Source organism: Mobula hypostoma, chromosome 7 (assembly GCF_963921235.1).
Source record: "Mobula hypostoma chromosome 7, sMobHyp1.1, whole genome shotgun sequence".
Classification (NCBI taxonomy): Eukaryota; Metazoa; Chordata; class Chondrichthyes; order Myliobatiformes; family Myliobatidae; genus Mobula; species Mobula hypostoma.
Genome location: NC_086103.1, coordinates 154,229,219 through 154,253,619, shown reverse-complemented (window position 1 = coordinate 154,253,619; position 24,401 = coordinate 154,229,219). Strand labels below are relative to the sequence as shown.

General features: G+C 39.1%; 1 protein-coding gene across 4 annotated transcripts in view; it reads left to right on the top strand.

The window, feature by feature from the left end:
* alg5 (ALG5 dolichyl-phosphate beta-glucosyltransferase) overlaps positions 1–22,545 on the top strand; it is a 39,851-nt gene extending 17,306 nt beyond the window's left edge. For all 4 annotated transcript variants that reach the window (XM_063054348.1, XM_063054346.1, XM_063054347.1 and 1 more), the window contains 6 exons: positions 1,787–1,879; positions 6,934–7,047; positions 7,590–7,649; positions 11,401–11,552; positions 12,094–12,179; positions 21,108–22,545. In XM_063054348.1, the coding sequence (XP_062910418.1) occupies positions 1,787–1,879; positions 6,934–7,047; positions 7,590–7,649; positions 11,401–11,552; positions 12,094–12,179; positions 21,108–21,223 (621 nt within the window). In that variant the 3' untranslated portion in view covers positions 21,224–22,545. The remainder of the gene's footprint in view (positions 1–1,786; positions 1,880–6,933; positions 7,048–7,589; positions 7,650–11,400; positions 11,553–12,093; positions 12,180–21,107) is intronic.
* Positions 22,546–24,401: the final 1,856 nt, after the last annotated feature.

Genomic DNA, 24,401 nt, shown 5'->3' with positions numbered 1-24,401 from the left:
CTTGAGCTGGTGATACATGCTTTCAGGCTTTTGTATCTTCTGTCTAATGAGAGTGGGGAGAAGTAAGAATGGCTGGTGGGGTCTTTGATTGTGCTGTCTGCTTTACTGAGGCAGCTAGAAGTATGAACAGTGTCTGGAGGAGAGGCTGGTTTCTATGATGAACTGAACTGTAGCCACCATTCTGTGCAGTCTCTTGCAGTTAAGTGCAGAGCACATGCCATGCCGAGTCCTATAATGCATCCAGATAGGATGTTTTCTCTGATGCATCAATTAAAATTGGTTAGGTTGAATGGGAACATCCCGAATCTCTTTAGCCTCCTGATTAAAGTATAGGAACTGGTGATCTGTTTTGGCCATGGTGTCAACGTGGTTAGACCAGTACAGGATATCGATGATGTTCACCCCAAGGAATCTGACGCCCTCAACCCTCTCAACTTCAGCACCATTGTTTTAAAGAGGAACATGTACACCTCAAACCACACCACCTTCCCAAAGTCACTGACCAGCTCTTTAATTTTGCTGACATTGAGGAAAAGGTTGTTGTCATGGCACTAGACTCCCCGTTTACTTCCTGTGCTCTTGATGTGAGGTTGGTAGGTTAATTGACCTGTGTAAGTTGCCCCTAGTTTGTAGGTGAACAGTGGAATCTGGTAGAGAGAAGCTGATGAGAATGTGGAGAGAATAAAACAACAAAAAATGGGATTAACATCAGATTAGTTTGGTTGATTGTCAGTGTGGATGTGAATGACCAAAGGGCTGATTCCATTGCTGTCTCTCTGACTCTAGAATATAACAGCATGGAGATTATGGTAAAACTTTATAAAACATTGGGTCAGCTGGAGCTTTGCTTGTAATTCTGATCATCACATCATAAGACGGTCATGTTTGCACTGGTAGCAATGCATCAGGATATTGCTTGGGATGGAGTGCTTCAGCTATTAGAAAAGATAGGATAGTCTGGTTGTTTGTTTTCCTTGGAGCAGAAGAGCTGAGGAGTTACCCTATACAGGTGTACAAAATTATTGGAGACATAGAGAGTAGGATTCTTTTGCCATTGTGGAGACGCATAAGACTGAAGGGCATATGCTCCAGTCAAGGGGTGAGATTTAGAGTGGCTCACATTGAAGTATCATCTACTTTTCTCACTACGTGCTACTGATCCACTGAGTGTCAATAGCATTTCCTATTTTTATTTGTTTTGCAACATAAAATCACACTATCTGAAAAAAAATGAATGAAAAGGCATATGTACATATCTCTCCTTTTGATAGCTATAAAAAGCAGAATGTTTAAAAAAAAAACTCATGCAGTTCATGTTTTTAAAGGAACCATTTGTTTTTGAAGGAGCCTGATGTTCATGATTAATGCTTCTGAAAAGTTTGCTGAGTACAACAGTTATTCATGTGCACTATCCATTGAGCTAAAAACAGTCTTTAATAGAGCCAATATATAATGCTGTCTTCTACTTCAGAGTGTGAAACTAAGATAAAGAGCAAAATCATAATTACAGTCTGGAATTCTGATAATGGTTCTGCAGCTTCTTCCATTATTAGAAAAACCAGTAATTGATCCTTTGTAAAGTCAGCACCGATGACTAGTATTTCACTTTTAGGATGCTCATCAATTAAATTAAGGTTATTGTAAGAAGAAATACAGTGTAATTTATTGCACATAAAAGTGGCATTGAACTTGGTGCCACAACTTGCAGAGAAATCTTGTTAAAATTAAGTCTGGAACTTTGCCAGATTGGTTATCTTATGACATCTTCTGATTAAACCCGTTGTAGGTCGGTCTAAAGTATTCTAAGAAGTACGGATCTGATCGGGTACGTGTACTAACATTAACAAAAAACCGTGGGAAAGGTGGAGCTATTAAAATGGTGAGTTCAATTTTTTTACACCAGATCCTTTAGGGATAGAAATTAATTTCTTAATTTCTGCAAGCTTCTGTAAAATTTCTGATTCAGCATAACAATTTAAGGTTCATGGTACTGAATGGTACAGAGATGTTGGAGCTAACTAACTCTCATGGAATTAAAGATGAATTTTCTAATGCTGATGGAATTATCTTCAGTGCCATTGTTTTGATTCCACAATTGAGATAATACAGCCATTCATTGTCCCTGCTTGTTAGGTTCCCATCCCTATTTATCTAAGTTGATTTCATTTCCCTTCATATATTTCCATTCATAATTTCCCATGATAAGTCGCAGTTTTGAATTTTCATTTGCCTCTTCTCATCCCCACAAAGCAGAAACAGATGTTTACACAATAGAGTTCAAGTTTTCCACTGCATTCTGTCAAGTAATTCTCCCTAATTTTGCTAATTAATTCATTCATGTATATTAACTTATCCTCCCTTGTTTTCAACTCGCCCATCAAAATGGTTTCTCTCTGTCTATGCATTCAACTTCTTAGTGATCAGCTCTTAGGAAGGTCACCCCTTCGTTTTCATCACTCAACTATATTGAGTCATCTGGTACTATAATATTTACACAACAGTCTTGCAGCTTCCCACACAGTGGCAGCACTTTTTGAATTCCAGCACTCTATATAAAATTTTCTGAGGGCTGAAGGGTACATAATGCTTGACATACAATTCCCACGTTCCTTCTCAAAGCTGCCTTGTAACACAATTCAGCTTATATAATATTCAAGTATATTCTTATAAGCTATGGAAATTCATTGCAACATAAAAAATAAACTGTTTCTGTAAATTTTGTTGGTGCTCCGTAGAAGTTTTGCATTTGCCAGAGTATTTGTCTTACAGAAATCCTTATTTATTTAATGCCCATTTCAAAGTTAAAGATTACAGTGCCATGTAAAAGTATTCAGCCCCCAATCCTTTCTTCACATAATTGAGTATTATAACCAGGGATTTTAGTCAATTGAACTAAGAATTTTTACTTGTGATGACATGCTCCTTTTTTCACAGTAGAGGACAAAAAAAGGACAATTTTAAGGTTGTTTTTTTTTCTCTGTGCCATACTCTGCCAGAGCCTTGGCGACCACTTTTTCAAGTGGTTGTCTTGGAGGAAAGATTCTGTGAGTGGTCCGTCACGTCCTTCTCACAGCACAGTCTGTTTTTTACTAGGCCGAGTTGCAAGCTCGACACTCAACCCGGCACAGATGGAAGGCGTGCCCGGGAGTGGCCCGACTGGATTTGAACTCGGGAACCTTCACTCTGGAGTCCGGCCCTGATGTTATGCACCACCAGCCGGGTCGTTTTAAAATATAGGAAACTAAAAATTTAGAAGCTGAAATGCCAGCAGATCAAAAGTATTCACCCCCTTTTAGTTGAACCACCTCTCGCAGCCATTACAGCCAGTAGTCTTTTTTGGATAAGTCTCTTAGCTTTGCACAATGTCATGGAGCAAGATTTGCCCATTCCTCCTTGCAAAATTGCTCAAACTGTACCAGGTTAGTTGGGGAGCGGTGGTGGATAGCAATATTGAGGTCTTGCCAGAAATGTTTGATCCGGTTAAGGTCAGGAATCTGACTGGGCATCTCAAGGACATCAGTTTTCTTCATTAGAAGCCAATCCGCGGTTCTGGCAGTGTGCTTTAGATTGTTGCCCTGATGAAAGACAAACTTTCTCCCCAGGTTAAGCTTTCTGGCAGAGGCTAGCAGGTTTTATCCAGGATCTTTCTGCATTTAGCAGTATTCATCTTCCCATCAATCCTGACCATATTTCCAGTCCCTGATGCTGAAAAGCATTCCTATAGCATGGTACTACCTCCACCATACTTTCCAGTAGGGATGGTGTTACCTGACTGATGCGAAGTATTAGATTTACACCATACATACAGTTCAGTGTCAAGGCCAATAAGTTCCAACCACAAGACCTTTTTCTACATCTTTACAGTATCTTCTAAGTGACACTTTTCAAATCTCTATGGGCAAGTTAATGTTTATTTTGCCAGGTCTTCGTCCTTGCCACTCGTCCATAAATACCCTTTGTTGTGCAAGGCCTTAGAGCAGTGAATTTCATCTCCAATTGCAGCCACTGGTTTCTGCACCTCACTCAGAGTGACTGTTGGTGTCACAGTTGCCTCTCTTACAAGTGCCATTCTTCTCCGGTAAATAAGTTTAGAGGGGCAGCCTGACCCAGTGGCTGTGGTTTCATATTTTTCCCACTTTCTCATGATGGACTGAACTGAGCTCTGATGTATGTTCAGTACCTTTCAGATGGTCTTGTAACCTTTCCCAGATTTGTGCTTATTTAATATCATTTCCATGATTTGTCTTGAATGTTCTTTTGTCTTAATTTTGGATTGCTCTGTTGAAAAGCTGCCATACTGTTGGACCTTGTAGAGAGAGGGGTTATTTATTCAGGTGATCCTGCAATCTTCTACATCAACAAATTGGGAGACACGATAAGATAATATATAGTATTGCACCTTAGGAAAGTTTGTGTAGAAATTACAAAGGGGATGAATACTTTTTCAACTTCATATTTGTTTTAATTTTAAATAAATTATTGATAGGTTTTGGAATTTTTTTAAACTTAACATGATGCACAATGTTTTGTAGATTAGCTCAAAAATCCTATTTTGATATATTTTAAATGTAGAAAACGAGACAGTAAAATGTGAAAATAGTTGTGAGGGCGGAGCATTTTTTTTCAAAGCACTGTATAATGAAAATCAGAAGGGTCACAAATCCAAAAGGCTTACAAAACTGTTTAGCTTACCATTGATGCTACCTGACCTGCTGAGTTTTTCAAGCATTTTCTTTTTTTTTGTAGGATTATAATGGTGTATCTGATGTAGTTTTATATATTAAAAAAAGCTAAAGATGCACAATAAACAGGATTTAACACTGTACTACTTAAGGTATTTGATCAGAAGCTTGATCAAAGAGGTGGGATTTCATTAATGTCTTGAAGGAAGGAAAAGAGGCAGAGAGGAATTGAGATCATAGGAATTTGTCATCTGAAGGATTGCCCACCAATAGAAGAACAATTAAAATCAGGTATGGTTTAGAGGCCAGAACTGGATGAACCTGTTTCTTAGGAGATGGTCCATATTACCGATGTGAATGTAGACAGTCTTACTGATAATGTGGACATGGATAAAAACTCAGCTTAGAGTCATAGTTGACTCTATGTTTGTGAACAATCGAGTTCAACCTGAGAAATTTGCCAGTGAGACGGATGAAGCTAGTATCTTTGAAACTGAGTTTATTGTGAGGGCTGAGGCTGAAGACCTGAGGCTAAATGATTTCCATCTTCCCATTTATTTGGAGGAAATGAATGAATGAGTTCATTTTATTTCTTATGTCCTTCACATACTTGAGTAAAAATCTTTACATTACATTTCCATCTAAATGTGCAATGTGCAGAGTAATTTATAATAAATAGAACAGTCAATGTAACATAGAATACACTCAAATCAGCGTGAGTTAATCAGACTGATGGCCTGGTGGAAGAAGCTGTTCCAGAGCCTTTTGGTCCTGGCTTTTATGTTGCGGTACCGTTTCCCGGATGGTAGCAGCTGGAATAGATTGTGGTTGGGATGGTTTGGCTCCCCAATGATCCTACGGGCCCATTTTACACACCTGTCTTTGTAAATGTCCTGAATCATGGTAAGTTAACACTACAGATGCGCTGGGCTGTCCACACCGCTCTGCAGAGTCCTGCGATTAAAGAAGATACAGTTCCTATACCAGGCAGTGATGCAGCCAGTCAGGATGCTCTCAATTGTGCCCCTGTAGACTTCTCAAACTTCCGCTAATGCCCCACCTCCCCCCCCGTACTGCATCCATTATTTATTTATTTATATACACACTTTCTTTTTCTCCCTCTGTCCCTCTCACTATGCCCCTTGCCCATTCTCTGGGCTTCCCTCCTCCTCCTTTTCTTTCTCCCTGGGCCTCCTGTCCCATGACCCTCTCATATCCCTTTTGCCAATCAACTGTCCAGCTCTTGGCTCCATCCCTCCCCCTCCTGTCTTCTCCTATCATTTTGGATCTCCCCCTCTCCCTTTCAAATCTCTTACTAGCTCTTCTTTCAGTTAGTCCTGACGAAGGGTCTCGGCCCGAAACGTCGACTGTACCTCTTCCTAGAGTTGCTGCCTGGCCTGCTGCGTTCACCAGCAACTTTTATGTGTGTTACCCTGTAGAAAGTTCTTAGGATTTGGGGGTCCATACCAAACTTCCTCAACTGTCTAAGGTGAAATGGGCGTTGTTGTGCCTTTTTCATCACACAGCTGGTGTGTACAGACCATGTGAGGTCCTCAGTGATGTGGATGCCGAGGAACTTAAAGCTGTTTACCCTCTCAACCCCAGATCCATTGATGTCAATAGGGGTTAGCCCGTCTCCATTCCTCCTGTAATCCACAGCCAGCTCCTTTGTTGACATTGAGGGAGAGGTAGTTTTCTTGATACCACTGTGTCAGAGAGATGACTTCTTCCCTGTAGGCCACCTCATTATTGTTTGAGATAAAGCCATCAATCTAGTGTTGTCAGCAAATTTAATTAGATTAGAGCTCTGGGTGATGACACAGTCATGGGTATACAGGGAGTAAAGGAGGGGTCTTAGTACACAGCCTTGAAGGGTTCCTGTATTGAGAATTATTACACATCATGTATTTGGATATAAACCCAGCAATTTGGAGGAATCCAGCAAAAGGCTAAAAATGATAGGACTAGGTGTTATCAACTTACATGCAGAAAGCTGCTAGCGTTTTTGTGTATCTGAATGATGTCATCATGGGGAGGAAGTAGATGAGGAAAGGAAAGATGCATAGGTAGAGTAAGAAAGTAAATCATTGTAAGCAATTCCCTGGCTACAGTTAGATCAATGTGAAACAAGTAAAGGTTAAGAAAGATCTGAACTGTTCTGTCTCATTCTTATCTGCACTGAAGCTTAACTGTGTCATTAGCATATATGCACGTTATAATACTAACCTTGAAGCACATTATTTCTGGTCAGGGTGTACTGAGCTCTCGAGGAAGATTTATTCTGATGGCTGATGCTGATGGAGCTACAAAATTTGCTGATATTGAGAAAGTAGAAGCAGGCTTGAAAGCTCTCCAGCCAGGTCCAGTGAGTATGCCCAGCATTTATTCTGATCTGTGGAAAATGCAGAAAATTGTCTGCAAATGAAATCAAATATAAAATTCCAGAAAAATTATATAGTTTATGTTTTTCTTTTAAAGTAATTTGAATGGAATTAAGCATAAAAAGTTTGCTTTGACACCTGAATTACAAAGGATACTGGCACGTTGTCTTAATCTCTTCCTTCTAGCCCCATTTCTAGAATTCTGCGAGCAAGGGAAAAAAATTTATTAAGTTGTACTATATAACTAAAATGAGCAAAATACTTGCTGTATACTGGGAACAGATCCTTATGTGTATTATTCATAATGGATTGCTTGGGCCCATGAGTTATTGGGATTGTGTGACCATAATTGATTCATTGGGAAATCTATTCCATAATTTGTATTGCATAAGCTGCCGAAATATTATTAAGAGATCTAAAGTGCTAATGTGACCTATTTGACACTGGCATGGCTTGAAAAATGCCATCACACAATTAGTTTCATAATTTTGGGAAGCTGGCTAACTAAATTTTTTCTCTCTTCTAGGATAACATGGCCATTTCATGTGGATCTAGAGCTCATTTGGAGAAAGAAACAGTAGCCAAAGTAAGGACAAATGTTGAGCAATAAATAGACGTATTTGTTGTGTGAATTTGAAGCCATTGTATTGCTAAAATTAAATAAGAAATGTTTTAATCAGATTAAATCTACAGGGTACAAAGTTTCAATGTCAGTTAAAATAGTATAATTTGCATATTTTCCTTTAATCTAAAATTGTTTAGTTTAAATTTTATGTTGATTCAAATTGAAATACTATAAAATACATTGGAAACTTCTTAATTAGTTCATGGCTGAACTATTGGTAAATATTGTGATGTTCTAACTGTTGGCTTGAGATTAGCTCTTCAATCCTGACTTCATCAAAAGGTTACTCTGCCAAGGTGATAACTTTCAATGTTTCTGACGTTCACAGAGTAATTCACCTCTGAAGCAGATTCTTTGGCCCAGCATATTTAAGCTAGTAATCAAGTACCCATCGGTTCCAAATCCCAACACCTGGCCTTGAGTCTTCTGTTTTAGTGATTTAAGTGTTTGTCCTGATACTAATTAAACGTGAGAATTTTTGCCTTCACCACCCTTCAGGTGGTGCATTATAAATTCCAATCACCCTCTGGATGAAAACATTCTTCTTCAGATTCCCTTTAAACCTCTTACCCCTTAGTCAAACCTATTCTCTGTGGTTTTAGACACCTATTCTCGGGAATGGTTTCTTTCTATCTACTCTATCCATGACCCTTTATAGTATGCCCTTATCAGATCCTTTCTCCAACTCTCAACCTCCATCACTGTCAGGAAAACAAACCTAGCCTATCCAGTCTTTCCTAGTCACTGAAAAGCTCCATCCAGGGCAACATTTTGCAAAACCTTCTTTGTACCTTCTTTGATGCAATTGCATCTTTCCTATAATGTGACAAACAAAACTCTAAATAGTACTCCAGCTGCAGCCTAAGCAAAATTTCATAAACTTCCTGCTCGTCTGAAGACCAAGAAAAGAAAAAAAAATCAGCATAACACAAACACATCAGTGCCAATATAAATATGAGCATCGAATGCTGGGTTATAGATTGATTCAGAAGTGAGTTCCAATCCCAGCCTTTAAGGATTAAATTTTCAGTTTGCATACCTCTGAAATCATGTTGTTTGTTGCCAGGGAGTGCTGTAAATGACTAGATCTCTTCACATAGAGGACAGACAGCTAACCCCAAAATTTGAAATGAGTATCACATTGGCTTGAGTGTTTGAGGTTTTGTTTGTTTTGTTTTAAAACTTCTGGGGAGCCAACATCACGGACGACCCTAATGGCAGCTCTCATTGAAAATGATGAAAAACATCAAATATTCTCATTTTAGCCTGCTACGCTGAAAACCACAGCTGCATATCTAATGTGTACGGTCAATGACGAGGTTCTAATGCAGTTGAACGATTCATCTTAAAATCAATGGAAATAGATTGGTCTGTGACCGGTGTACTGCCCCTTTAAGAAACTGCTGGTGAAAAGGGTCGAAGTGCTGATCTGATGGTGCATTTAAAAAAAAAACGAGGTTTTTGACTCCCAATACTAACTATCTAGCTAGTAAACATGCAGTCTCTGGTAAATAAAATTGACGATCTCAGAGCTAGGTTGCGTCCTCTGCTTTCAGCATTCAGTGATGAAGTGCTTTGAGAGGTTGGCTATGGCTAGAATCAACACCTGTTTCCGGAGGGACCCGGGCCCACTGCAGTTTGCCTATCGCCACAAAAGGTCTAGAGTAGACGTGATCTCAATGGCTCTCCACACAGCCTTGGATCACCTAGACAATGCAAATACCTGTATCAGGATGCTGTTGATTGACTATAGCTCAACATTCAACACCATCGTTCCTACAGTCCTGATTGAAAAGCTACAGAACCTAGGCCTCTATACCTCCCTCTGCAACTCGATTCTCGACTTTTTCCTTGACTTCCTAACCAGAAGACCACAATCTCTGCAGATTGGAAATAACATCTCCACCTCCCTGACAATTAACACTGGTGCTTCACGGGGATGTCAATATCTCTGAGGACCTAAGCTGGATGCAACATATTGATGCAGCTATAAAGAAGGCAAGACAGCGGCTATATTTCATTAGAAGTTTGAGGAGATTTGGTTTTTCAACTAAAACACTGAAAAACTTCTACAAATGTACCAGGGAGAGCATTCTGACAGGCTACATATCTGTCTGGCATGGAGGGGCTTCTGCACAAGATTGAAATAGGTAGCAAAAACTTGTAAAATTAGTCAGCTCTATCATGGGTACCAGCCTCCATAGTATACAAGGCATCTTCAAGGAGCGGTGCCTGAGGAAGATGGCATCCATCATTAAGGATCCCCATCACCCAGGACATGCCCTCTTCACACTGTTTCTGTGAGGAAGGAGGTACAGAAGCTTGAAGGCACAAACTCAGTGATTCAGGAACAGTGTAGTCCTCTCTGCCATCTGATTTCTAAATGGATATTGAACCCATAAACACTACCTCACTACCTTTTATTTCTGTTTTTTTAACTACTTTATTTTAACTTAACTGTTTAAGAGATGTATAAATACTTACTGTAATTCCACTTTTTCCTCTATATTTATCATTGTACTGCTGCCATAAAGTTAACAAATTTCATGACATATGCCAGTGGTATTAAGTCTGATTCTGATTGCACTTCAGTTGATGAGGTGATCTACTGGAAATTTCAATATAATTTCTGAAAAAGCGTAAGGATATAATAAATGAAAGCAAACTATAGAAGCTCATAGTCTTTGTTTATCATACATTCTGCTTTCCATTTTCTTATCAATGCCTTGGTTTTCTTTGTTAAATTCTACTATCTCTGTACCTACCTTTTTTAAAACACCAGTGTGGTTTCAGGTCAAGAAAATGTGAGATTTTACTCAAATTAATTCTCCAGCACTCTTATATTAATATTAGTTTAAAACAATAACACAGCAGTTAGTACTGCTGCCTTTCAAACCCAGCAATCCTAATGCTTAACTCCTGACTTGGTGTTGTGTATGTTGATATTGCATCATCTTCTTCTTAAGCCCATCACCCCTACTGGGGCATAGGCCACTGACAGCAGCTGGCCAGAGTCATCTCTTCTGGGCCAGTCTTTCAAGTTGTCCCCAAATGTATCCCTCTTCGAAGATCCTTCGTCTCCCACAGATGAGATCTTTGGAGCTTCTTTTCGCATTTCTGTAGCTCTGTGTTTTTATGAGATGGGCTTGGTATCTATATGCCCAACCCTCCTCCTTTCACAGCCGGGCTTGAGACTGTCCATAGCAGAATTTCTTCCAGTTTCCTACTACATCCTAAATTTGTGCTAGTAGGTTAATTGACTACTGTAAGTAATCTGTTTTGTATATACAGTAAGTGAGAGAGAATAAGTTGCTACAGAAAAAAAAATAAGAGTGTAATAGAATTGATGGGATTCCTCTGGCAAGAGCATACCCAATGGCCTCCTTTGTTGTAATAAAAAGCAGGAAATAATTTCTTTTTAGGTCATTCCTTAGCTCTTCATTGTTTCTAAAACATAATGATTTCTAATTTGAAAATGTCTGCAAAACAGTTATTTCATGTACATGCGATTGTTTTAAAGAAATTCCCATGCCTGTACTCATTGGGACCTACTTTTGTTTTTCTTACTCTTTTCCTTTTTGCACTCTCATATCTTAAAATATCATTTTTTTGATTCTTACAAGCATTCTTCATTCTATTTTCCCTGTCATTTTCTGAACTATTTCAATTTTGTTGTCAATAACTTTTGATGAGGTTTTAACTTCCATTTCAGCGTTCTTATTTTCGGACGTTACTCATGTATGGGTTCCATTTTCTGGTATGGTTTCTGTGTGTGAGAGGAGTAAGGGATACACAATGTGGCTTCAAGCTTTTAACCAGAGAAGCAGCTCGAAGGACCTTCTCAACTTTGCATGTAGATCGATGGTATGTTTTTGAATTACACCATGATACAAAGTTTAAGGTGCTTTTTGGATGTACAGACTTACTGAATTCGCTTAATTTGAATCTTTAAATAAGTCAATTTTGTATTTGTTAGAGGATTGCACTACTGTTCCATTTTGTTGCATGAAGTAATTTATAAATGAACTATATAAGAAAAAATGGATTTATTCACAGAACCATCTTCTCTGCACACCAGGTGAATATGATGGACGAGTTCCCTGGAAGGTGAATAGCAGTGGTGCCCCAGATCCAGCATGAACTAATCTATTATCTTGAAAACATTGATCAAATTAGCCCTTAACCTTCTGTATTCCAATTACAAATGTCTGTCTCTAGGGGATTATCTAATGTATGATCAGACTTAATAACCTAATGCCCAGATATCATTGTGAAAGGTTGTGAGAGACAGAAAGAGAAAAGATGGAGAAACATGTTTTTAAGGTGTTTTGTCCTTTGTATACACTGTGAGACTACTTGTTTTTCTTCCCATAATCTTATCATGTTTTCTTCTACTACATTTTAGGGCTTTTGATGTGGAGCTTCTCTATATAGCCCAATGTTTAAAGATTCCAATTGCAGAAGTTGCTGTTCAGTGGACAGAGATAGAGGGTAAGAACCTTTTGTAGAAGCTGATGAAACCACAGCCGCCACTTACTCTTGCCCAAGCTGTACCGGACTGTATGGATCGCGGATTAGCCTCTACAGCCACCTGAGGGCTCACCAATAGACAAGTCTTTAGGACAGGCTCCCAACCTGAGCTCTACACACCCCTTTCTTAATAGTATTGGTCCATAACATAAAAAAAGGTTGGGATCCCCTGTCTTAGGAGAACATCATATTCAACTCGAGTGATCATACTGCTACGAGTCTGATATGCAGAAAATGCTGGAAAATCTCAGCAGATCAGGTTCACGTTTGGATTCAAAGTCTTTTCATTAGAACCAAGTGAGAAAGCAAAATAGTGTAGGTACTAGGGAAGGTGGGGGAGGATGGTGAGGGAATCTTTGTGAAAGGCTGAAATTGTGTAGTTGTTATGGGGTTGGTGAGCTCCTTTATGCTATGGTTGCTAATCTTGTGAAGTCTGGGTAATCTGGCCCGCTGGGTTTACCAGCATTTCACTTTTACGTTAAGATGTATAGTCTTTGTTTTTTTAATTTTCAGCTTGTGTACAAAGTTGGGTTAGCTACTAAAGGAATGATGATTGTTTATCTCTCTTGCTCTCTCCCCAGTTGTTGCTGCCTTGCAACGTTTATTCTTTTGACGTTAGAATAGTATACGTGGCTGAAATTAACTGGTTTTCCTATATGGGTATATTCCTTTTATAAACTGTTCCTAGAATGCTGTTGAAGTAAAAGTAAAATGTAAGGTTTTCTAATGAGTGAGCTTTAAAACTTACATCGGAAAAAATATAGTATCAAAGATTTTGCTGTAGTTGGTGTCTGAAAGGAAGTAGAGGATTAGAATTCTTCTTTTAGAAAGTATTTGAAATGATTTCATGTTGTAACCATGTTTCATTTTTGAGGGGCATTCATTCAATCATTTCATAGGGTTCAACACCTTAAATAATTCCTCTAGCTGAACCTTAATCTAAGTCTACTTTGCCTGCTCAATATATAAGTTAATAATGTGCAAACAATAACCAAAAGCTTCTTTATCAGACTTCCAACTAACAGTTCTCCTTTTTTTTTCTGTCTGTGACTGAGGCCATGAAAGTAATAACTGGTTACATAGCACATAGAATATAAAACAGCACAGCACAGTTAAGGCCTTTTGGCCCACAATGACATACAGATCTTTTAATGTACTCCAAGATCAATCTCACCTTTCCCTCCTATACAACCTCTCCATTTTTCTTTCATCTGTGTGCCTATCTAAGAGTCTCTTAAATATCCCTAATGTATTACCACCCCTGGCAGTGCATTCCATACACTTACCACTCACTGTGTGTATAAAAAAAACTACCCCGCACACCACCCTATGCTCTCTTCCAAATCTATTGAAATAACAACTTTCATGTTAGCCATTGCCACTCTGAGGAAAAAGGTGCTGTCTACCCACTTTATCATATATACCTCTGACAAGACACCTCTCATTCTCCTTTCCTACAAAATGAAAAGTCCTATCACGCTCAACCTTTCCTCATAAGACATACTCTCTAATTCAGGCAGCATCCTGGTAAATCTCCTCTGCACCCTCTCTAAAGCTTCCACATCCTTTCTATATTGCGGCAACCAGAACTGAATATGATACTCCCAAATGTGGTCCAAAATGTTTTATAGAGCTGCAATATTACTTCACAGCTCTTGAACTCAATCCCCCAACTATTGAAGGCTAACACTCCATACACTTTCTAAACTATCCTATCAACCTGTGTGACAACTTTGAGGGATCTATGGATGTGGACCCTAAGATCCCTCTTTTTTCCAATGCTGCTAAGAGTCCTGCTATTGATCTTGTATTCTGCTTTCAAGTTTGATCATTTAAAATGTATCACATCACTTTCTTCTGGATTGAACTCCATCTGCTACTTCTCTGCCCAGCTGTGCATCCTATCGATGTCCCATTGTAATCTACGACAACCTTCTATACTATCCAGAATACCACAAATCTTTGTGTCATTTGCAAAATCGCTAACCCATGCTTCTACTTTCTCATCTAAATCATTTATAAAAAATCACACAGAGCAGGGTTCCAGAACAAATCCCTGCAGAACATCACTAGTCACCGACTTCCTGGTAGAATATGCTCCAACTACTACCACCTTCTACCTTCTGTAGGCAAGCCAATTCTGAATCCATCCATGGATCCATGTTTCCTGACTTTCTGAATGATCCTACAATGGGGAGTCATATCAAACGTCATTCTAAAATCCATATAACCACATCCAAAGCTCTACCGTCATCAATTTGTCACTTCCTCGAAGAATTCTTTCAGGTTCATGAGGCTGACCTATGCCTCACAAAGCCATTTTGATTATCCCCAATCAGACTATGCCTCTCCAAATGCTCATAAACCCTGTCCCTAAGAATCCTCCCCAACATTTTGTCCACCATCGATGTAAGCCTCACTGGTCTATAATTCATAGGATTAATGCTATCACCTTTTTTTGAACAAAGGAATGATGTTTACCATTCTCCAGTTCTCTGGTACTACTACTGTAGCTAGAGAGGATGCAAAGGTCATTGCCAGTGGTACAACAATCTCTTCCCTCGCTTCCCATAGTAACCTGGGATATGTCCCATACATCCCCGCAGACTTGTCTATCTTAATGTTACTACACCGCTCCAACACTGCTTCTTCCTTAACCTCAACAAGCAGTAGCACATTAGTCTGTTCTACACTGATCTTACATTCATAAAGGTCCCTCTTCCTGGTGAACACTGCACTATTCATAAAGGATGTGTCCTACCTCCCGTGCCACAGCATGTTTTGCCCTTTACCCTTAAGTAGTCCTCACCTTATTCTTTACGTACAGAGCCTTGAAAAATTATTTACCCCTCACAACTACTTTCACATTTTATTGTCTCATTTTCTATATTTAAAATATATTGAAGTACGATTTTTAAGCTAATGTACAAAACATTGTGTGTCATTTGAAATTAAAAGAAAAATTCCAAAACCTATCAACAGTTTACTAAGAATTAGAAACCAAAATATTGTGGGTGGAAAAAGTATTCAGCCCCTTTGTAATGACTATGCTACACTATACAGGTGCAATGCTATATATTACCTTACCAACTCACCCAATTTGTTGATGTAGAAAATTGGAGGATCACCTGTTTTCAATGATTTCATAATAAATACCCTTTCTCTCTGTAAGGTCCAACGGTATGGTATATTTTCACCAGACCAAACCAAAATGAAGACAAAAGAGCATTCTAGATAAGTCAGGGAAATGATAATAGAGAAGCACAAATCTGGGAAAGGGTGCAAGACCACCTCAACGACATTGAACATCCCTTGGAGCTCAGTATAGTCCATTGTGGAAAAAAAATGAAACCACAGTCACGCTGCCTCGGTCAGAATACTCCTCTTAACTTTGTCACCAGAGAAGAATGGCACTTGTAAAAGAAGCTACTGTAACACCAGTGGTCACTGACTGAGCTGCGGAAGTCAATGGCTACAACTGGAGACAAAGTTCATGGCTCCACATTCTCTAGGGTCTTGCACAAAAAGGGTATTTATGAAAGAGTGGCAAGGAAGAAACTTTTTTTTAAAAAAAACATATCCTTGCCTGTAAAGACTTTGCAAAACTCACTTAGAAGATAAAGATGTGGAAGAAGGTCTTGTGGTCGGATGAGACTAAAATGGAACTTTCTGGCCTCATCGCTAAGCTGTATGTATAGTGTTAATCTAATACTGCAGATCAACCAGGTCTGCAGTATGGTAGAGGTAGCATCATGCTATGGGCATGCTTTTCAGCAGCAGGGACTGGAAATCTGGTCAGGATTGATGGGAAGATGAAAGCTGCTAAATACAGAGAGATCCTGGATAAAAACCTACAAGCCTCGGCCAGAAAGCTTAATCTGGGAAGGGGGTTCATCTTTCAAGAGGACAATGATCCAAAGCACACTGGCAGAGTGACCACAGAGTAGCTTCAAATGAAGAAAATTGATGTCCTGGAGTGGCCTGGTCAGAATCCTGACCTTAACCCAATCAAACATCTCTGGCAAGACCGCAAGATTGCTGTCTACTGCCGCTCCCCAACTAACCTGGTACAGCTTGAGCAATTTTGCAAGGAAGAATGGGCAAATCTTGCTTCATCACATTATACAAAGCTAATAGAGACTTATCCAGAAAGACTACTGGCTGTAATAGCTGTGAGAGGTGGTTCAACCAAGTACTGAGCAAAAGGGGACGAATACTTTTGAACTCCAGACATCTCAGATTTTGAATTTTTAGTGTTTCATGCTTTACAATTTTCCCTTTTAGGGGCCTGCTGTGAAAAAAGAAACGTGATTCACAAATGAAAACTCTCAATTAAACTGATCAAAATCCCTGGTTGTAGTACTCATTGGAACAAAGAGTAGGGGCTGAATACTTTTACAGGCACTGTACATGTGAATGCCGTGGGGCTTTCCCTAATTCTACTCACCAAGGCCTTCTCATGTCTCCTTTTAGCTATCCTAAGCTTCTTAAAGTTCCTTCATGGCTACCTTATAATTGTTAAGAGTCCTGTCTGATCCTTGCTTCATAAACCTCAAGTATGCTTCCTCCTTGCTCTTGACTAGATGATCCACTTCTCTTGTCAACCATTATTTCTTCATTCTACCACCCTTTCCCTGCCTCAGTGGCACAAACCTCTCCAGAACCCCATACAAGTGCTCCCTAAGCAACCTCCACCTTTCCATTATACATTTTCCTGAGTACATAGAACAGAAAGATACAGCACATAACATGCCCTTCAGCCCACAATGTTGTGCTGACCATGTAATCTACAATAGAAACTGCCTAGAATTTCCCTACCACATAGCCCTCTATTTTTCTATGCTCCATGTATCTGTCTAAGAGTCTCTTAAAATACCCTATTGTACCCGCCTCTACCACTGTCGCCGGCAGTGCATTCCACGCACTCACCACTCTCTGTCTGAAAAGCTTATCTCTGACATCCCCTACTTCTAAGCCCCTTAAAATTATGCACCCTCATGTTAGCCATTTGAGCCCTGGAAAAAAGCTTCTGGCTGCTCAAATGATCAATGCCTGTCATCATCTTATACACCTCTATCAGGTCACCTCTTATCCTCCATTGCTCCAAGGAGAAAAGGCAAAGTTCACTCAACCTATTCTCATAAGACACACTCTCCAATCCAGGCAATATCCTTGTAAATCTCCTCTGCACTCTCTCTCATAGTATCCACATCCAGTAGTGAGGTGACCAGAACTGAACACAGTACTCCAAGTGGGGTCTGACCAATGTCTTGTATAGGGGGAACGTCGACTTGGACCATAAGAGGCCTGCGTTGAGCATTTTCATGCCTTACAAGTCGCAGATTGGAAGTCTGTATGGGGCGCCACTCCTCGCACAGACTAGAGCAATGTGTGATGTCTTGTTTAGCTGTGACATTACCTCACAGCTCTTGAACTTAATCCCACGGTTGATGAATGTCAACATTCTTAACAACACTGTCAACCTGCACAGCAGCTTTAAGTGTCCTATGGACACAGACCCCAAGATCTCTCTGATCCTCCACACTGCCAGGAGCCTTACCATTAATACTATATTCTGTCTTCAAATTGGACCTACCAAAATGAACCACCTCACACTTATCTGGGTTGAACTCCATCTGCCACTTCTCAGCCCAGTTCTGCATCCTATTGATGTCCCGCTGTAACCTCTGACAACCCTCCAGACTATCCACAACACCCCCAACCTTTGTGTCATCAGCCAACTTACTAACCCACCGTTCTACTTCTTCATCCATATCATTTATAAAAATCAAACCCAGAGGAGGGGTCCCAGAACAGATCCCTGCGGAACACCACTGGTCACTGACCTCCATGCAGAATATGAACCATCTACAACCACCCTTTGCCTTCTGTGGGCAAGCTAATTCTGGATCCACAAAGCAAGGTCTCCTTAGATCCCATGCCTCCCATACATCTGTTCCTAATTTACTATCAAAAGTTCCTGCCTAATAACATCATTATTCAGCATCCCTAATTAAATACTTTCCTGTACAGTCTACTCCTGTTCCTGTCCAAGACAATTCTAAAAGTCTCGGGGTAGTGGGTCAGTCTCCGAAATGCTCACCCACCAAGAGATGTGTCTCCTGACCAGGTTCATCGCCTAGTACCACATCTAGTATGGCCTCTCCTCTAGTCGGCCTGTGTACATATTCTATCAGGAATCCTTCCTGGACACGCCTAACAAAATCTGGCCCATCTAAACCTTTTGAATTGAAGAGGTGTTTATCAATATTAGGGAAGTTGAAAACACTCATGACAACAGCCCGGTTATTTTTGTACCTTTCCAAATCTGCTTCCTGATCTGCTCCTCAGTGTCTCTGTTGCTCCTGGTGGGGAAGGGGGAGTGGTTGTGGGGTGAAGGCTACAGAGAAATCCCAATAGAATGATTGCTCTCTTCCTATTTCTGACTTCCACCCTCATGGCATCCTCCCTTCTTGCAGCTGTGATACTATCCCTGATTAATGATGCCACTCTCCCATCTGTTCTACCTCCCTCCCTGTCCCTTTTGAAAACATCTAAACCTCTTCACTCACTGAAGTCAATGTCCGTTAGTTGTCCAACATGTTATTAAGTGATGCTGGTATATGTACAAGTCATTTTGAGAAAATTGGAAAGGTGCCTGGAAATAATTGAATTCCCATAATGTTTTAGATTTTCTAAAAAGTTTAAAAAATGAAGTTCTAAATACACCTGTCAACAGAATGAATCCATTAATAAGCTATGGCTAGGGGCCATGTCCTAGTAGGCGAATACATTAAAAAAAAGTAAATGGATAATATAAGAACACAATGGCACACAGTTTTGTAGTTGCTGTAGATTTATTGGAAGCACATAAATAACAAGGAAGCACTATTGACTGGTCTACACAGACAGGTAAACTTGAGCTGTGAGTATGTAGATCCATAGATACTGCGAGATCCACTTCGTTCAATTATAGCTTTTTATATCACTAGGGAAATCTTGCATCAGATTGGATATTTGTTTTTGTGCCACTTTTATCAACACAAAGTTCTATCCATTTCAGAACTGAAAAAAGATTACAGAGGAGTAAGAGTTTGCTGTCCTGAGGCAAATTAGGGTGGATAAATCCCCAGGGCCTAACGAGATGTTCCCTCGGACCCTGCGGTTGGCAAGTGCAGAAATTGCCAGGGCCCTAGCAGAGTTATTTAAATCATCCTTGGCGACAGGATTGGTGGATAGCCAATGTTGTTCCGCTATTCAAGAAAAGCTCCAAAAATAAACCAGGAAATTTTAGGCAGGTGAGCCTTACTTCAGTCATGGGGAAGTTATTGGAAGGAATTCTGAGGCACCAGATATATATAAAAGTATTTGGATAGACGTGGACTGAATAAGGATAGTCAGCATGGCTTTGTGCGTGGTAGGTCTTATCTAACCAATCTTACAGAGTTTTTAAAAGTTGTTAGCAGAAAAGTTGACGAAGGCAAGGCAGTGTATGGTGTCTCCATGGGCTTTAGTAAGGCATTTGGCAAGGTCCGTTTGGGAGATTAATCAAGAAGATCTAGTCACTCAGTATTCAAGATGAGGTAGTAAATTGGATTAAACATTGGCTTTGTGGGAGAGGCCACAGAGTGGTAGTAGATGGTTGCCTCTCTGACTGAAGACCATTGACTAGTGGAGTGTTGCAGGGATGGGTGCAGGGTCAGGTGTTGTTTGTCATCTGTCTCAATGATCTGGATGATAATGTAGTAAACTGAATCAGCAAATTTGCAGATGACACCAAATTTGAGGATGTAGTAGACAGCGAGGAAGGCTATCAAGGCTTGCAGCAGCATTTGGACCAGCTAGAAAAATGTCTGAAAAATGGCAGATAGCATTTAATGCAAATAAGTGTGACATGTTGCACTTCAGTAGGACCAACCAGGATAGACCTTACACAATGAGCGGTAGGCAAGTAAGGAGTACAGCAGAGCTAAGGGATCTGGGAACACAGATCCATAATTCGTTGAAAGTAGCAACACAGCTAGATACAGATGTAAAGAAAGCTTTTGGCACATTGGGCTTCATAAATCAATGTATTGAGTAGAGGAGATGGGATCTTATGTTGAAGTTGTATAAGGGAGTGTTGAGGCCTAATTTGGAGTATTGTGTGCAGTTTTGGTCTCCTGCATATAGGAAAGATGTAAGTAAGGTTGAAAGAGTACAGAAAAAAATTTACAAGGATGTTGCCAGGTCTGGAAGACCTGAGCTATAAGGAAGGATTAAATATGTTAGAACTTTATTCATTTGGACGTAGAAGATTAAGGGGAGGTTTGATAGAGGTATGTAAAATTATGACTGGTATGGATATGGTAAATGTTAGGTCATGGGTTAAGGGTGAAAGGTAGAAAGTTTAAGAGGAACATGAGGGGAAACTTCTTCACTCAGAGGGTTGTGAAGAGTGTGGAATGAGCTGCCAGCACAAGTGATGCATACGAGCTTGATTTCAATGTTTAGGTGAAGTTTGGATAGGAACATAGATGGTTGGGGTATGGTCACTGTGCAGGTTGATGGGAATAGGCAGTTTAAATGGTTTGGCACAGAATAGGTGGGCCGAATGGTCTATTTCTATGCTGTACATTTTTATGATTCTAATACTTAAGACGAGATGATTCAAACCTGAACTAAAAACACATGCTCAAAGCATTCAGCAAGTTAAGCAGCATCTGTAGATATAGAGTTAATATTTCAGCTTTAAGCCTTCTTGTCAGAACACTCAAGGAAACGTTTTAACCAGACCCATTAACTTTCTGTATCCATGAATGCCACTGAACCTGCTGAATGTTTCCTGTTCTGAAACTAAATGCATCTCTGGTTTCCTTAAATTTTATTGTTATTTATCTTGTGTTTTAGGATCCAAGCTCATTCCCTTCTGGAGTTGGCTACAGATGGGTAAAGATCTCCTCTTCATTCGATTACGTTACCTTACCGGTGCCTGGAATCTAGAAATACCCAAAAAAGTTAATTAAGTTATTGCACTGTAACTAAGGTGAAAGGAATCGTCAACACAAATATAATCAGGGGATATGATGAGACAAGAAACTTGCTGTAGATGGCAGCAAAGTTTATTTTGCTTTCATTTTGTAAATTGCATGCCGGTGAATAAAGTGGAATATACAGGTTGAATTATTGGTTAACTCTAAAGTTAAAAAGACTCAACCAAAAAGATACACCACAGGGGTTATGTTTAATGGTTTATCGCCCTCTTGTCATTGTAATAACATGTTGTAGTTCCTTTTTCTGTAAATTCAGACAATGTATATTTTGTGCTGTATAATTGACAGCACTGTCTTAAAACAGTCTTGTATAATTTGGTTGCCAAATTCAAAAGAACTGCCATGCCTCGTTATGGGTGAAGCATGAGTAAATGATGAAGTTGTACTTGTGTTTCTTATTTGTAATCCTTTATTCTGTATACGGATTATTTGATTTCATTATTAATTATTAAGCAGTTTCAGATTCCTAAGTACAGATTTCATTAGCTGAGATAAAATCGAATAGAGCTGGTCTTAAAAACAAAAAAGCACTCCAGCATCATTTGTAGCAAAAAAGGACAAAAAGTTAATCAGGTTTTTTCCACTGAGGTTGGGTGGGATTATAACTCACCCATCAGAACTTTTTTTCATCAGAATTGGGAAATGAGAGAAAGCACATTAGATGTAAGTTGGTTGATAAAAGGTCTCTGTTCTCTTTTCACAGAAACTGCCTGGCCAGCATTTATTCTTTTTATTTTGGATTTCCAGCATCTACAGTTGGTTTAAACTTTTAAAGTGGGATTTATGTTAGGGAAGTTTCAACATTAAACTTGTGGTTGATTTTGGTTAATTAACCTAAATTTTAAGGACTTCATTTGAATCACTGTAACTTGAAACTCAATTTTTTTCTGTTCACAATATTTTAATTAAAAATTATAAAGGCTAACTTTGGAATATCTTTTGTATTCCTAGATAATAACACACAGATTTAGAAAAATCCTACCCTTGGGACTCTAGATCCCTAAACCACAACGTTACGAGAAAATTTTAATAATGTCTACAATTCACTTCATTGCTGAAAAGATTTTTGGGATGTTCTGAGTGTCAAAGGTGCTATATAAATGTAAAGCTGTCTTTTCTATTTTCAAAATGTGATGGTTTACTGAATATTCTTTCTAAGCACTTGTATTATTTAATATTGGAGAGATTATACAGATATCTAAAGTGTCAGTCAAAACAAGATGGGTATTCAATGTCATGAGCACAGGATATTGAATAAATTTATAAACAAACACAGATTAAATTGGGTCTGCTTGTTTGTAATTAGAGTATTTCCAATAGTGAATAATCAAAAAATATTTAAAGCAGAATTAGTAGAAGATGCAAACTGGATTGTTTGGCTTAAAGATCTATTCTGATGTCCCTCATTCCCTGTACTTAAATGATCACATGCATTAGATCTGTTCATCTTGAACACAGACCAATTGTTGCAGAATGATATGCAGTTTTCTTATGTTGCTGTGAAGAAGTACAAGGAGTTTCTTTGTCATTGTTTGTGCAGCCACAGATTTCATCAACCTTGTCCAAATAATAAAGCCATGAGTAAAATTTTATGAAAGATTACAGCAAAATGTGAACAGATGTCAGATTCAAATTTAGAACCAAAATAGCATCACGATCTCTTAAGAATCAGTTAATTTAAAAGTTGCCAAGTTATAGAATGGATTGTCTAGGATGCATGTAACCTAACCCAGGAGAATATATTTGTAGTAGATAATGAGAGGCAACTGATCTCAGATACATTGTTCGACTGGAGCAGCTCTGGTTGTTGTCCTTGGAATAAAAATCAAGAGGAGATATGATAGAGATCATAACTAATTTGATAAATGTCTAACATCATAAACAAGATGTTGTTTGTAGAAGTGATGTTTTTAAAGAGGGAATTGGTTACACACAGAGAAAATAGCGGAAAAAAACAAGGAAATCCACCTGTTTTGATTTACCAATTAAGCGCTGTCTCCGTGCCCTTGAATAGTTCCATTCTATGGTGTAACAGTTCTGTAATTTATACTTCCAACTGCTTTCATTTTGAATATCATTGTGAAGTCCAGTATTTTCCTCTTGTTTAATATTTTTAAATTATGTCTACATATTCAAATGTAAGTGTTGGTCCCGTACCCTGGAACACCAATCTATACACCTCATACCTGTCAAAACATCTTTTAACCACCATTTGTTTTCTAACCCTTAGTCAAATTTGTAACCATGCTAATCGTGAACATTTCACATTTTAGACTTCAGTTTTGCTAACATGTCCTACCTACTTCATAGATATTTATTGGGTTCCATATATAGCATCACCCTCATCCACTTTATTTGATAAATCCAAGCTAAGTATGTTACTGTATTATTCAAGTGGCTGTACATTTTCTCCTGGATTAGTTTGTAAAGCCTTTCCTGGAGCCCAATGTTAAATTGGCACTAGATCCTTTTTGGCTTATAATTGCCAAATTTATCCCGTTTTTAGAATAAGGTAGTACGATGCTTCAAAGCCCCCATTTCTTTTGAATCACCTCATCTAAGTAGGATGAAAAGATGATTATTGGAACTGCAGATTCTACTCTTTCCCCCAGCAATGCTACCTGGACCCAAATGTGATCAATTTGTATTTATTTAGCACCATTTGTATAGCAAAATATTGTAAGGTGTTTAAGTATAACAGTGTTGCAGTTAGCATTATGCTATTACAGTGCCAGTTCATTTCCACTGCTGCCCCTAAGGAGTTTCTATGTTCTGGAGCAACATGGTAGCCTAGCAGTTTGTGTGTTACAAGCTGGCGACCTGGATTCAATTCCTCTGGCTGTAAGGAGTTTCTACCTTCATCCTATGATACATGGGTTTTCTCTGCGTGCTCTGGTTTCTTCTCACATTCCAAAAAAGTACTGGTTAGTATGTTAATTGGTCACTTGTGTAATCAGGTGGTGGGCTCACTATGCCAAAAGGACCTGTTACCCTGTTGTATAACAAGAAAAGTGAATGCACATCAAGAGTTTGAGTTCCAAAATTAACATTGCATTTTCATTGTACATGCTGATGGTCTCAAGTACCACTTTGGATTTAATTGATAGCATAAAATATAGCAAAGAAAGATTAGATAATAGAAAGATTGTAG